At 36.2% G+C, this 16,649-nt stretch overlaps 1 protein-coding gene across 1 annotated transcript in view; it reads right to left on the reverse strand.

Annotated features, from left to right (window-relative positions):
* Positions 1 to 16,177, reverse strand: part of ARHGEF38 (Rho guanine nucleotide exchange factor 38) — a 134,338-nt gene extending 118,161 nt beyond the window's left edge. The window contains exon 1 of the mRNA XM_017516818.2: positions 15,744 to 16,177. Coding sequence (XP_017372307.1) covers positions 15,744 to 15,939 — 196 coding nt within the window. The 5' untranslated portion in view covers positions 15,940 to 16,177. The remainder of the gene's footprint in view (positions 1 to 15,743) is intronic.
* Between the last annotated feature and the right edge of the window lie 472 nt (positions 16,178 to 16,649).

Genomic DNA, 16,649 nt, shown 5'->3' on the forward strand with positions numbered 1-16,649 from the left:
GTGTCAAGAGTAATCCAACTCATACAAACAGAAAGTAAAATGATGATCACCACTGGTAGTGGGTTGTGGGGTGAATAAATGGGAAATTGTTGTTAAATAGTCATAGAGTTTCAATTTTGTAAGCTGAAAATATTCTGGAGATTGGTTGTTCAAAAATGTAAATATTCTTAACACTACTGAACTATAAACACTTAAAATTCTTAAGATGGTAAATTTTATCTTATGTATATTTTATCACAACTAAATTTTTTAACTAAAAAAGGAAAGGAAAATGATAGATGAAGAAAGAAACACAGATATATATTTAATAAGAATCACTTCTTTAATACAGTGAATAGTGGACAGAGAATGTCAAACAGAAATGACCTTTAAAAATGACCAGGGTCCATTAAAGAGTTACACAAATAAGGCAGAGAAAGTTTGCTCTATATAAGAGTAGGTATTAATATTTTAACAGATGGATAAAATTAATTGCTGGATTTTGTCAAAGATTTTCAGATTCCCTACTCTGTGAATATGAGCACAGTGTTATTGAAGACCAGACTTCCAGTCTTGGCTTCTGATACCTTCTATTTATAAGACCTTGTAAAAGTCACTTAATGATTCAAAACAAACAATTTATTAGTAATATCTGCTTATATCATAGAATTATTCAGAATTTCAAAAATACTTTTATGAGTGATTTGCGTACAAGAAAGGCAAATATTATTATCATCTGCTGAACTCCTTGATGAGTTTTGTGTAAACAATGATAATTGCTTGGTTAATTGCTGCAGAGAGGATTGCCAGAGACTGTCAAAGGTGGGCAGAGGCCATTGTTATCTATGAACATTGCACATGGCATTGTGATCAATGCTGAGAACAAGTGAGACAATATAAACTCAAAAGTCTGAACTCATTTACCAGGTCTGTATATTTATATTAATATAATTCAATTGTGAAATCCAATATTTATTTTCTCCTTGCTACATGCTATTATTAAGTGTTGATCTTTCAGGTAAATTCTTCATAGGGCATTAAAGAGGAAGGAATGGAAAGAGAAAGGGACATGTGAATTTGACAGAATATGAATAGGAGATACAAAAATGAGCATGAGAGAGGAACTAAAAAGATACTACTTTTAGAAATTTGATTAGAGAATTTTTGTTCATTTAGATTACAGCCCACAGGAAACTAGGGAGACAGGAAATAGCAATTTTTATCCTTGAGCTTGGTACTCTACATGTTATTTAATTTCATTTTTACAACAATTCAAGAAGATAGATTCTTATTCTCATTTTTAAAATGAGAATATTGTTGTGTAATTTGCCCCCAATCACACAAGTAGTACATGGTAGGTAGATTTCCAGCCAATCTTCTCTCTCTGCTGTGAATAAGCATTTTTCATAATTCCATCAACCTTCAGCCTTCCAAAATGCACTCAGATGGATTATCAGAAAGATCACAGCTCAATGGCATTTCATATTCTAAAGTCAAACACCATGTATAAAACAGTGATCGATGCATCAGTGTATGGATATACACACATGTATTCTTCATTAGTGTGCAGTATGTATGCATACAGTACACAGAGTGAATATATTAATGTACTTTTACTACACATGAAGTAATATGAGGGCAGAAAAGGTAATCAGGGTTTTAGCATAAACATATCAAAGTGGAAAAGGATATTTTGAAAATAAAATCAAATTATAATTCGAGTGTTTTATATATTTTTTGGTTTTACTTTGTACATACTTATAAGAACACATAGCAAAAAAGATATAGAATTTGAGCTTTTCTTATAGACTAAACCCAGTCCAAAATCTTATATGATTTATGATTTACCAAAAGAAAAATCTAACTACAATTATATGATTATTATACTCTGCATATGAAAAATCAAACACTTAACAATTTTTGCTCACAACTGCAATTTAATGAAGCTTTAAGTTTCTCAGAGTTGTATTGCCTTTTCCCCAAGGATTCCTTCATTAAAAATAATCTAATTTTATATCTTAATATTTTACTTCAATGTAGAAATGCTCAGAATAAAGAAGCAAAAGCATACTATGAGATTATAATTGCAATATTTCAAAAATATTCAGTGAAGTTTGAGTATTTTTAAAACAGTATCATCATTGTAACATAATGACAGTCCTAAATATTTAATTGGTGTGGCATTAACAAGAAATTCAAACTCTAAGAGAGTATTTATTTCAAATATGTTATTTATATTTTTAGATGTATAGATCTGGTTAACAAAAAAAAAGAAAATGAGAAAATCACTCTACTTAGAGTATTTTATTATCTCAGAATAAAAATAATTTAATTTCTATACCTATGTCTGGTTATAAAAATGTGATATTATGTTCAGAGTGATAACTGATCAGTTCTCCAGTACATGATAGGTGTGATTTTTTTATGCCCTTGCTAATGATGGCAGAATTTTAAAGGATGATTCAACAGATCACAATATAGAGAAGAGAAATGTAAGACATGAGGAAAATTGATAAATAATTCCTTCAGCTGAGTTAGATGCATACCCAGGTGCTACGAGCCTGAAGCCAGTGAAGAAGTAATCAAGAGCTGGCTGAGATGGAATGAGCCATGGAGAAGGGCCTCCTTGATTCACCAGGACTTTCATTGCACAACTGCCACACCGTCCATTGATTGTTTATTCATGTACTCATTTACTCACTCATTAATTCAACAAACATAGCTATTGAGTACATGCCAACTTTTTCTAGGCACTGTAGATATAAATGTGCCTGTCTTCAAGAAGTTCAACTGAGTGACAGAAACGTTGACATGTAAATACCAACTATGTGAAATATAGAGAGGGTGTGAGGCATGAATATAGTTTAGGTGTAATGACTGAGAAGGATAGACATAAAAAGATGAGTCAGGGGTTTATAAAGCAACTGGGATGGGGGTGAGCCACCTTATCAAATATGCCAGTCCAAAGTAGAACTGTCCTGCATGATGTAAACCAAAAACAAAATTTTAAGCCCCCAACCATCTGAATGAACCCCTCCTCTTGGCCAAGGGCATTCCAAAGTTAAACTGGAAAACTAGTTCAGGCCATGATTAGAAAGGGGAGTTAAATGTGCCTCCTTATTCCCTCATCCTTTTTTGAATTAAGACACAGCTGACCAGCACTATCATTAAAACAGCTCTTAAGATGGATGGAACAGATTGTTTAAGTCTGGTTAGAAACATTTACAATCTATTCTCTCTGTAGCCTGCTACCTGGGGTCTCCAACTGTATGATAAAACCTTGGTCTCCACAACCCCTTATCTTAACTCTAACATTCCGTGATATTGATTCCAGGTCTTTAGATAATAACTCAACCAACTGCCAATCAGAAAATCTTTGAGTCTGCCTGTGATCTGGAAGTCCCCTCACTCCTTCCCTCCACCCTGCTTCCAGTTGTCCTACCTTTCCTGACCAATACTTAAAATGTATAAAACCAAATTATAGGCTGACCACCTTAGGCACATGTTCTCAGGATCTCCTGAGGGCTGTGTCATAGGCCATTGGTCCCTCACGTTTGGCTCAGAATAAATATCTTCAAATATTTCACAGAGTTCAACTCTCTTCATTGACAAAAGTAGCATTGTCCTGCAGGCCAGAGATGACAGAGAGTCAGATTGGGAGAAGCCTTATGTTCCACTTTAATGCTGTAAACCAGGGGCTGCCAAACTTTTTTATTATTTTTTATTGTGGTAGAATATTAATGACATAAAATTAATGATAACTACTTTTAAGTAAACAATTTAGCAGCATTAAATATATTCACATTATTGGGCAATTATTACCATCATCTGCCTTCAGAACTTTTTCATCTTCCTAAATTGAAACTCTACCCATTAAAAAAAAATTCCCCATGTCCTCATTTCCCCCAGCCCCTGCAAACCACCATTCTAATTTTTGTCCCTGTGAATCTGACTACTGTATGTACCTCATATGAGTAGAATCATATAGTGCTTGACGTTTTGTGCCTAGCTTATTTTAGTTAGCATAATGTCTTTAATGATCATCCATGTAGTAGTGTGTGTTAGAATTTTATTGCAAATTTTTTTATTGTGTCAGTTAAACTGTTCTGTGGATACACCTTTAATATATGTATAGTATTAATGTATCATACACATTATGAAGCATACACAAAAATAAACATTTTCAAAGAGTGGGGCTAAAAAAACACACATTTTTCTTCTCACAATAGATTGTCTGTAAAATATCCTGGGGTTTATATTCCCCTATTTGGGTACTGCTGATAGCTATAGAATAATCAAAAGCAATAAAAAATCTTAAGCAAAGGAGCCATGTAGTTTGACATGCTGACCAGGTTTTTCACCAAGCACCCTCATCCAGCTATGCACTTTGTAATTAGTGATGACAAGCAGTTTTCAAAGACTAGATAATTCAGATAATCAGTTTTATATTTTTAGAGTAGAATATTCTAGTGATTCTGTGAATATTCCGTGCAATAATGTATCTTTCTAATTTCTAAGCACATAAAACATTTTGTTGAGAAGCATAAAATGACACAGCTACTGGAAAACACTTGTGGGTCATTGTTCACTTCGAGATTGCAGATGAATGTATTGGCAGAACTTAACGGTTCTCTCGATGCTTGTGAGTATGGTTCAAAAGTATATTAAAATCAGTTGATTTCTTAAGTGCAAACCACAAAACAGGTACTACTACTAAAAACCAAGGTTAGAACAAGAAAACTGCATAGTGGTTGAAAAAGCACTGACACTGGAGCCAAGCAGACCTCAGGAAAACTGACTTCACCAGTTACTATTAATAGCTGTGTGACCATTGGGAGAATGCCTATACCTCTCTTAACCTCCATTGTATCATCTATAAATATATGATAATAACTTATTTGCAAAGTTACTAAGAACATGAAATGACATACTGCACCTAAGTGCCTACTACAGATGTTCAGTTGGTGTTCGTACCAGCTCTTCCATTTAGAAATCCCCAAATACAAACACCAGTATTATTATCTTGTTCCATGTATAAGGACCAGCATAATCCCTCCGCCTGAAAAGCCTTCTACCCCTAAAAGTCCTAATTGGATTTCAAGATTCAGATTTCAGTGTATTTCCTTCAGGCATTTCAGAGGTGCAATTAAGCTCTTTCTTATCATCGCTCCTGTATTGCTTTATTTGTGTCTCTAATAATAATAACCACTTAGTATGTGGTGGATGCTATGTTAGCACCAGTTCCCCTTGAAGGAAGGGATAAACTATTATCTCAGCTCTGGGAGTGGAACCAAACAGATATGCCCTCTTTAGGAATTATGTCAGATGAGAGCACCTCTCAAGTCATGCCCCTTCCCAAGATAGCCACATCCTCAAACCTAAAGTGTGATTTGAGGGCCCAGGTCCTTCACAACACTAGGGGCAACTCCAAAAAATCATTCATCTTCAGAACTCCCCTTAGAGTTGGCTAAAGCTTCCCATGAGATAGCATAACAGCTCGGCCTCTCCTTCTGCTCAGGCATATATCCTTCCCTTTTCTTCCCCAAGTGATAGTCACAAGAATGTTGCCTAGTAAATCCCCTGTACCCTAATCTCTGCTTCAGAATTTGCAACTCAGAAACCCAATTTGCAGTATACCTTAGGCACTTGTTACATTACTGCAATAATTTGTTCACAACCTGTCTCACTCAATGGGCTGGGTTTGCTTCTGATATTTAGAAAAATATTCTTAGGACCTAGTTATACCTGGCACATATGAATACCTAGCAACTATTTGTTGAATAAATTCATTTTAAAAAGAGATCCTATTTTGCTTGGCCAGGAAATGCTATTTTCTTGTTTAATAAAATTTATTTATTTATCATCTTTCTTTACAGAAAAAGAATGTAAAAAAGCTAACTGAAAGTTAACTACCATTATACAAAATGAGAATGACAGAATTGTAAAAGCAAGTATGTCATAAGGATCAATATAATCGTAATTATTCATTGGATATTTTAAAGTCATGCAATAAGGAGTCACTGAGCAGAATAACTGTATACTCGACATTGCTTAAATGCTAAGTCTTTTTTCCCAAGGAGAATTATATTCAAACAACAGAAAAAGCAAAAAATGCAATAAAGTAGCATAATTTCACAGAGTAATAGATGGTATGAAAGCCACTGAGGGGGATCAGAACACACCATCCCTAAATATGCCACTTTGGCATATTATTTTGAGCTGGAGACACTCAACAGCACATGCAGGAAGGTCTCTCTGCCTTTCCCTTTTCTACTTAAAAGCAGAGTCTAAATTTATCATGAGAAAAGTGCCTTCCCTATATCACAAAGAAGGGAATATTCTTATCAGAGACAGGGAGTTAGCACAGAGATGAGTCTATATAACCAAATCTTAAAAAAATAACCTTTATCTTCCATTAGCTTTCCCCATCAATTTCCTAGTCACTTTTCCACAATTTCCTTCCCCAACCCTAAACTCTTTGACTTTGACTTTGTCATAGCTCCACAATTTATGACTCTTTGTTAAAATGTTGTATAAACCCCTGGGTCTAACTTTGAGATTTTTACTTGTTTCTTTCTACAAAGCCCACCATGATACATAAAGATATTAACCTCAAGTAAAATGTGTATGCTTTTTCTTTTGTTAATATGTCTTTTGTCTGTATGATTCACAGGTCCTAGTCACAGAATTTAACAGGGTAGAGGAAAAGTATTTCCTCACTTACATCATTTTCAGTCGGATGTTTAGGGATAGACTCCCAAAAAGGTGAACAGAGCCTTCAATGATAAAAATCCACACTTGCATGAATTTGGGGAAAGAATCTTTTATTTTATTTTATTTTTATTTTTATTTTTTTATGTTTTGAAACTTCAGGCTGGAGTGCAGTGGCACAATCTCAGCTCACTGCAACTTCTGCCTTCTGCCTCCCAGGTTCAAGTGATTCTTGTGCCTCAGCCAGCATATAAAAAATATACAACTTTATTCTATTTTTTGCTTTTTCTGTCATTTGAATATAATTCTCCTTGGGGAAAAAGACTTAGCATTTAAACAATAGCTGGGATTAATCAGTAGCTGGGATTACAGGCATGCACCACCAGCAGCTAATTTTTTTTTTTTTTTGGTAGAAATAGGGTCTCACCAGGCTGGTGTCAAACTCCTGAGCTCAAGAGATCCGGCTACCTTGGCCTCCCAAAGTACTAGGATTACAGGCATGAGTCACCACACCTGGCCTATATGGGAAAATGTCTTTTAGACAGACAAAATGCTAATATAAAGGCCAGGGAGCAAGTACAAATTTGGCTCTAAGCTCCTAGCAGGTAAATATAGTAAACTGTTTGTTTTTATCTGGGAGGGGATATGTTTTTATTCTTAATCAGAGTCAGTTTTCCATTTAATAAAATCTGAATGGCACTGAGAGAGGCAAACAATGTCTTCATCAACCATTTCACAACAAATACAGAAGGAGAAATCTGTGATGGCTTTTTGTAGTGACATTGGAGACCTAACATTAAGAAGCATTCAGGAAAGACAGTTTCTCTGAGCTGCTATAATGACTCACAACACTTAAAGTAGTAGCTAGATGACATGAGCTTTAAGTTTTCTTCTTTAAGTAAGAATTGTATGTAAGCCTAATATTGCATCTTCTATCGAGAGCTTCAATGCAGGTATCTTAGAGAATTTATTTATTCTCTGATTCATTTATCAAGAAAAAAATTGGTCAGAAAACCTTGGACAAAGGCTTTTAATCATAGCACTCTGTGTTCCTGCCGCATTTAAGTTACGACTCACAATTTAAGCTGACTTTGTAGAATTCTACTGAAACATCACCTACCCGGATAAAGAGTTTCTTGCTTCCAGCATACGATTCCATTCTTTTCATTTGCAAATGTATTCCCTCCTCTCATTGCTATAGAATAGGACTCTCAGTTATTCTGATATATGTTAAGTTTTATTGAGATGCAAATAAATGACAACAGGCATAAAATTAAAGAAATATGAGTGTCAGTGTCAGGATACTCACCAAAGTGGGAAATGGAGATCATTAAGCTGTTACTATAAGGCATGTTTGCTTAACCTGCCTTTGTAATTTTGTCACTTGACAATTAAACAAAAAAAAGTATTTATTAAACAGTGACACTCTGGCAGGGACGTGCCACTATAATTCAAAAGAAAGAAGATATATTCCAAAGTGAAAAACAGCAAGTTAAGCTCTCTTATGGTAGCAGAGAAATGTCATCACATTACAAAACATGTGCTGCAACCATCAAATGGCTTTGACTTCTTATTACCAGTAAATCATATGTATAAAATACCTACTGAGTCAACTAATTAGATTCATTCTGTTTTGCAAATATTTCAAGCATGTGACGTCTCAAGCCCAAGCCCTACCATCTATTTTTCTCAATGATAAAATCAGAACTGAAGAGAAGAGATGTTGGTTTTCAGTCACAGTGTGTGTGACAGCCTCTGGCTATCGTAGTTCCTAGCAGATAACATAACATTAATACTCAATCTCTCCCTTCCCTTGCCTTCCCTCTTACTTTCACAACCTCGTATAGAAGGACAGTTATATCCTGAAATAGATTACAGCCAAAAACCACACAAAGCTGCCTCCCTTGTGGGACCTGGAGCAAGGATACAGGTGGAGGCCAGCATATCAGATCTACATATTTAAAAGTTATAAATCAAGCTGGTAAACTATTAAATAAAATGTGATGTATCCTTCTGTCTTGATAAATATATTTTTTAACAATCTTGAAGGCCAACTTCTAATTTACATTTCTCGTATACCTCAGAGTTTTGTGCCAAAATTTGGCAGGGGGCCATGGGACACACGCACTCCTACCCAGTCTTGAGGCTTGTACCCCTACCTTTCTCTCCGCCAGCTCTCGCACCTAGAGGAACCTGATAGGCATGATATAAACACTCCAGCATGATTAAGCTCTAGAAACACTCCTATAATCAACTGTTCCTTAGGCCTGAGAGCATGCACACCAGCAGCCACACTCTGTTCTTGAGAGCATGGGATAAGAAGAAGTCCAAGCAAATGTTGGAGCCAGTAGTGGGGCCTGTTGAACAGAAAATTCCACAGTCTCAGATACAGTCTAGAAGTAAAGGTAGGATTCCCAGATAAGCCATAACTTTGAGTCTTGTCTGGTTCTAAGAATGATACTGCTTATCAATTTAGCAACTCTTGCAATAATTCTACTTTTATCAGGAAATCAATATTCACAAAAGTACTGATGCTAATATAGATTATGGCATCAAGAAAAAGTAATTCTATAAACAGAGGTTTTTTCCTTTCCTGTGCCAACAGAAACAAAGATGAATGTAGCTTGGGTGCTTTTCTCTCTCCCATATTTTCTCCAACTATATTACTATTTTAAGGTGTATTTCTATTCATGCTTGCTGCTTGCCTGGTTTCCATCTCTTCCCTTCTCTCTCTTTTTCCTCTTCTTCAGTCCTTCTTCCTCTTGATGCCTCATTTTACATTTTGATAAACCCATAATTTTTATAAATAAAAAAAGCACAACTAGAAATAGTATTTGCTACTTTTAAGAAAGTTACACTAAAGTCATATTGGTCAAACACAGGAATAAATTTGTCCATCACAATGTGGTACTAGTAGAACAGTCTCAATTTCTGTGACTCATATGTTATTTGACACAAATAGTTCTTCTAAAAACTGCAAGATGACTCTACTGAAAAAAATAGGAAAGTAAAATACCCTGCTTTACATTGGTTTCTATGCATGCAGTAAGACAAAAATTATTGAGTTTTTACAGTGTGTTGCCTTATAGAAAGATTTGTCCTTCAAACTATGACACACACCTGTGTGTACTGGTGTCACCTTACTGATTCAGATACTTCCCATTTTACTATAGAGTGTATGAAGTCAGGTAAAGGGGAAATTGCTACTCAATAATCGAAGAACAGACATGAACAAAAAGGGTTTGTAGCACTGGGATAGAAACATACACGGGAAGCTGGACAATTTGTTTTACTCCATTCTTCATTTGGCCTTGAACAAAACTCACCAAGTCTTTCAGTATTAATTTCTGCTCACTGACAGACTGTCTATGTTCTTGAAAAACATGTTACATTAAATGACCTCGTAGTATTAACAGTCTAATTTATTATTTGAGCCACTTGTCCCCACATGGCACAGTATGTTATTTTGTATAAAGTTCATACAGTAGGATGGTTTGTCTTTAACACCATAGTAAGATAACTTCAGGTATCATAAAGTAACCTTTCTTCATGAGGATGATACAATAGCATTTGCAATAATAAAAATAAAATACAGTTCCACTATGAAGTGTAGAGTTAATTTTTGCCTTGCGTTACCAGCAGTGGTAATGGGTAATAGCATTTTATCCATGTATTCCCATGTTTTCACCTGGCGTTGGATGAACAAAATAGGCATTGGCCAGAAAATTAACCAGAAGTTTAGTGTGGTTATAGAGGATAAAGGTAACTGACCCATCTTGGCTGGTTTGGGCTTCTATAACAAATATATTAGAGACGGGATGGCTTAAGTTCCCCAAACATTTATTTTTCACAGTTCTGGAGGCTGGAAAATCTGGAATCAAGCTGATCTTATTCCTAATGAGGAAGATCTTATTCCTGCTGAGAGCCCACTTCCTGATTTGCAGATGGCCACCTTCTTATATCCTGACACGGTTGAGAGCAGAGAGAAGCAAGCTCTCTCTTGTCTTTTCTTTTAAGGGATACTAATCCCATTCATGAAAGCTCCACCCTCAATAATTAATTACCTCCTAAAGACCCCACCTCCTAATACTGTCACATTGGGGATTAGGTTTCACATATGAAATTTAGAGGGACACAAACATTCAGTCCATGGTACCCATAGAGCAAGACCTCTAAACTTCATATTTTTAGCAAAGGTAAACTAAGAGGAATTCTATAATGTCAGTGACGTAAATCATATATATGTTGAATACTGTGAGTTCCAAATTTCTCTTCAAAGAATCAGTATGCCAATATGTTTAGTTTCTGTGTTCTTTGTTCTCCATGTTAAAGTTTAACTTTCTCATTTTCTTCGTGTCCTTGCACCTAGTTTCAATAAACAGCTTGCCCACCACTAATCGATTATAGTTCACATCTGTTCCCCTGGTCACCTGCTTCATCCTGAGTCACCCCTGGTCACTTGCTCTGACTTGAGTCACCTTTAGTTACCTGTTCCATAACTGCCTTTTCTGCTGAAACTGTTCGCCCCACCACTCTGGCTAGTACCCCTGATATCTTTAAATCAGCCAACAGAATTAACTTAGACTGTGCAGTCCAACCCTAGCCAATAGGGAAACAACACAGCAATAGGGACTACCTGCATCAGGGAAAAGAACCCTTTCCCCTTCTTTGTTCAGGTGTGCTTTCTGCTCCATCCATGAGATGCATCCTTCTATAAACATAAAAATAGCCTTGCTGAGAAAATTTTTGTTCTAGTGCTATTTCTTTTGTGGCCCTGAAAAATTTGCTTCTAACATATGGTTTTCAGAAAAGGCTCCTAAATGTTAGTAAACTTTTGTTCTTTTTGTTCTTTAAATGTTACAGTAACTTTCAATAAAAAGTCTAATCATTGCAAAAATGTGTCTCAAGTACACACATGAACACATACACATATATCTATATCTATAAACTGGAGAGACATATATATATCTGTATATGCACAGACACGCTTCTGTATAATTTTTAAATTAGTCATCTTTCAAATGTAGAGGTCATATATATATATAAGTATTTATGAAATTCTCAGTTTTTACAACTTCAACCATGAAATTTCCTCTATTTAGGTAATTTCTACGGCTCCCAGTAGAACAGATATGAGGAACTGATCTAGTGGAAGCTAAGATGGTTCTTGTTACAAATAGAAGAGGCATACTTGAAGTATGGTTGTTGTATGCTCTAAAAGCCTGTTTCATTCCCTGGAATTTCTGGCAACACCACATTCCTCAAGTTATTTTGGGACTGAAACAGGCTTCCACTAAGAATTACTTATTATATAAATTCTGTACATTTTAATCTCAGATATGTTCATTTACCGAAAAATTATCTTTCTGATAGAAATATCTGTCCTTATTTAGATACTTATATACAATGGTTCTTATTTCAGGCCTTGGTGCTTTTCTTCACACCAATTTCCTGCTTGAGCCTGATCATTTAAGTCGTTCATTCTATTTAACACTTACTGAGTGTTTACTGTATTCTGGACTGCTGAGATGAAACAGTTAACAAGACAGATAGGGTTTCTTTCATGGTGTATGGGAGGGGAGGCAGAGAAATGGGAAAGAAACAGCAGTCAATAACAGATGATAAACAAAGAAACAAAAACAATTCGGACAGAGCTAAATACAGTGAAAAAGTTAAAATGCCCTTCTTTTCCCTGTACCTTTCCTCATCTTTACCCTTATCATCTCTTAGAGACACCATTTTCTGACCACCTCCTTCACACAGTCCTGAATAGACCATTTCCTCCTTTTTTGGACCCACTGATCCTACCTCTACTTCTATAGTGCCACTTTATTGCATTTATTTGTTTACCTGTCTTATCTTTCCCAACCAGACTTTGAGCCTCTTTGGAGTAAAGGTCAGACATGTTTTCTTAATGATTTTGTAGTTGTAATTCCTGGCACATATTCTGTTTTTGCTCTTCACTGTAACCCTCAAGACACAGTAAACCAAACATTCAATAAATGCCAATTTACCAAATGTGTATGATTTTACAATTTGCCTTCTTTCCGACGTATCCAGAGCCTTGAGAAAAATTAATTTCAAAGAACAATGTATAACATATTCAACAGATGCCAGTCAACTGAATTCATCTGTTTAAGGAGTAAAGGAGCCTAAGGGTAGCCTTTCTATTATTGTTCAGCTCGAGTCTTAGTAGGAATGACTATGTTGATGTGATCACAATCTTCTGCAAAAGTTTTAGGATGTCCGCATTAGAGCCATATTCTATTGCTTTAATTCAGCCCATGTACCATTTTAAAAATTGTTATTACAACTTAGATTCATACTACTAAAGTGAATTGCATTGAACAGATAGACTATGTATTATGAGTTAAAACACAAGCTCAAGAGCGCCAAAGAATCTTATATTTTTCAGAACCCAGAGAACTTGCTTCTCCAGAGAGTTAGAGGAGTGAATTATTTTTCTCTAGCAATACAGCATTGAAAGACAACCAATTAAATAAGCAACTAAATAATTTGAGAAATGTGGTGTTATCAGAAACTGCAGTATTTGAAAGCACACTTTGACTTCACAAGAGCTTTAGGCCATCTATCTGAGGGCCCTAACCAGCCCAGGTGTTTATTCAATGCCTCCCAGGGACTACCAGTTCCAAGGAAGGCAGAAGAAAAGCTCTTGGCATTTGAATAATAAAGAGCTTCTTAAGATGATTTAGGATTCATCTGCATGATAATGGGTATTGTACAGGCCAGAGAGCAAACCCACAGAACTGATTGCTTTGAACATTAATGAGAAAATGCCTTTCGTTGTTGCCAAAGCTGTTATAGTCGAATCATGCTAAAAGCTCTGTTAGGCATTCGATAATCAGACTTGGATTTTTTTAAGGGTTACGTTTTAAAAACTCTACTTATCAGGAGTCCAGCCTATCTTTATGGTATATGTGCTCCTCTATACGCCTTGGTGATTTTTCTCAAGCACAGACAGTTCTAGGAGCAAATGAAATGAAGTGCATAAGAAGCCTGAGGTCTTCTGCAAAGTAATCAACACATGCTGCTATATTATGTGGTCATAGACTTACTTTTTTAGGTAAATGTAGTAAGCAAAAATTTGTGAGTAGCAAAAATTATTTGCTATTTTTATTTTGCTAAGAGACTCTGATAGATGCTGAATTAGAGAAACTCAGGCAGAAGAAAACATGTAATTAGGGATAAAGCAATGGGCTTTTCCTGAATTTTTAGATGTGGTTTCTTTATTAAAGGACAAAAAAGAACTGAAAAAGAGATATAAGATATACAAACTTCGATTAATATTGGGTAAGTTCTGTTTTATCATTATGGTATCCATTATTCCTGAAATGTGTTAACCAGTATTCCAGCTGTTTTATGTAATTATCTAATTTCATTCTCCCAACAACACTATGTGGTAAGCATCATCAGTCCCACTTTCACAGATAGGAAAATTGAGGCTCAGATATTTAAGATAATTTGCTCAAGTTCTTATAGGCAGTAAGTTGAAGAGCCAGGATTAGAAATCAAGTATGTATGATTTTAAATTCTCAAGGCACGTACTCACCATGGAATAACTACACAGCCATAAGAAAGAACAAAATCATGTCCTTTGTAGCAACATGGATACAACCTGAGGCCATTATCCTAAGCAAATTAATGCTGGGACAGAAAACCAAATACTGCATGTTCTACTTATGAATAAGAGCTAAACATTAGACATAGACGGACATAAAATTGGCAGCAGTAGATGCTGAGGACGACTGGAGTGAGGAGAGCGGGACAGAGGCAAGGGCTGAACAACTGCCTAATAGGTACTATGCTCAGTACCTGGGTGATGAGATCACCAAATCGCACAGACTACCCATGTAACAAACACACACGTAACCCCTGAATATAAAGTGAAAGTTAAAATTTTTAAAAATGCATTATTTCCAATGTATTCATTGCTTTGAGAAAAAAATAATTTCAAAACAGCACCCTCCCTCATTAAAAAAATTTTTTTGAGGATAAGATTAATGCTTAAGTTCAGCTTTAGTGCTGAACTACCAGTAATTTTTTTTAAATTTTACGCATTAACTTATAGTAATGATTTTTATATTTAATTTAAATTCATTTAATTTAACTTAATTGATTTGCATAACTAAATCTTAGGTCATATTTGTGGAAAGAGATTTGCTAAACATAAGCATGTCCTATCTGATCTCATCATAGTTTTTCAAATCCAAAACGACAGCTCACAGTGGGAGGATGAGAGTTCAAACATGACTTGTGCTCAAAGCAGGAGAGGCAAGTTCCGGAAGATCACATAACAGGTACTGCAGAGAAGACTTAAAATGCTGCCCAATATCAACATCAAAATAAAGTTTTACTAGGTCAAATGACCTTCAGGAAACAGAGGAGAGAAAGGAAGGGTACCATCCCAAAGTAAACTGAAGTTATTTCCTCAAATGTCATTCAAAATAAGCATGCTAAATATTTCTTACCATATTTGAGTATTATTCAATTTACTTAAAGGAAATGATCACCTGAGCGAATTTCAGCAAATCTTGTTATACCATCTCTCTGACTATAACATTCCTTCTTTTTCATAGGTTACAGTTTCATGCCCCTGTTTAAGATAACCACAATCAACCGTTCGGTACAGTTACCTAGATAGATCTCATGGTGTAATATCACACATCTACCTTTCGAGATAAACAATCTTTTGTAGGTTTCCTAATCATTTGCTTTCCTGTGTTTTCCACTTCTTAAGTTGGGTGGAGAAAGGAGAAGAAAAGGAGAAAGTAGAAGAAAAATGATTACCCTCACCAGAAAATTTAAAAAGCAATATTAAGAGTAATTCAGAATTAACTCTTTAACTGTTGAATCACATAATAAAAAGTTTTTCTATAATTTACAGGTCGCATTTACTTTCATCTTATTTTGTGGGAAGCAGAGGTGGTATTCGATTTTCTCCTCTGCCTTGTGTGTTTCTTTGCGAATGGAATTGTAGCAGAAATGGAGCTGGGAGTGCAGTAACATGGGACAATTGATTTCTTTTTGGTTACCTTGTAATTTCTGGTTGTATTCAGTCCTGTCAGATTGGCTCCTCCTCAAGGCGCCAGAGTGGTCCCCAGAAACACTGCTCTCAACCACCGTGTCCGTCTTCCTTCTCTCCAGCATATAGAGTCTGGGCCTCAAGAAGGCCAGATTCTTTTTCTTGGTGACCATGTTTTCTTTCCCAGTGGCTTCTTTGGACTCCATATGAGGCAGAGACAAGCTTTAGAGGCTTGCAGGCAATGGCTGGTGGCTAAGGTGCCTCGGGGTGAGGGTTAAAGCCACTAGAGTGACAAGTTTATCTGCCCCCTTCTAACTAAACTGCTTCACTCCAGGGTTACCTGGTTGTGACTGCCACCACCTCTAGGAAGTCCCAGAGCTCCACCCATATGAGGTCATTTTTTTAAAACCTAGAATCCAACAGGGGAAGCTGCCACCTGTTACCTGAGAGACTTGCAGCACAGAGCTAGGCAAAGCAGGGACTGTGCTGTCACATGCTACTGAAGCAAACAAAAATCCCATTGTGTGCAGTGAGGGGTGGGGAAAAAGGAAAGTGAACAAGGTGAGGCCGTGAGGAAGGAAGTACACGTTAGCATAACCCACGGTTTGTGGGTGTAATGTGTGCTCATGGGTGTGTACAGGTGCACAACACAGGACACTGTGTCGTGGTCTGCTGCCTGGAGGCAGACTGGGGCTCATGCATGGCTTTTGGCTGGAGTCACTCACAGGTGACCACAGAGGCAGTGCAGGGGCTATGAGAATTTGCTTTTGCATCACAACAGTGAGTACAGGATCATTTTCAGTGATTACTGTGTGCACTCAAAGTTATGCTTCTGCCTTTAAATGTTGAACATTCAGCAATTATTTACTAAAAACGTACTTGCCAAACCCTGATCCGCATTCCTATGAAAATAAGG

Source organism: Cebus imitator, unplaced genomic scaffold (genome assembly GCF_001604975.1).
Source record: "Cebus imitator isolate Cc_AM_T3 unplaced genomic scaffold, Cebus_imitator-1.0 Scaffold606, whole genome shotgun sequence".
NCBI lineage: Eukaryota > Metazoa > Chordata > Mammalia > Primates > Cebidae > Cebus > Cebus imitator.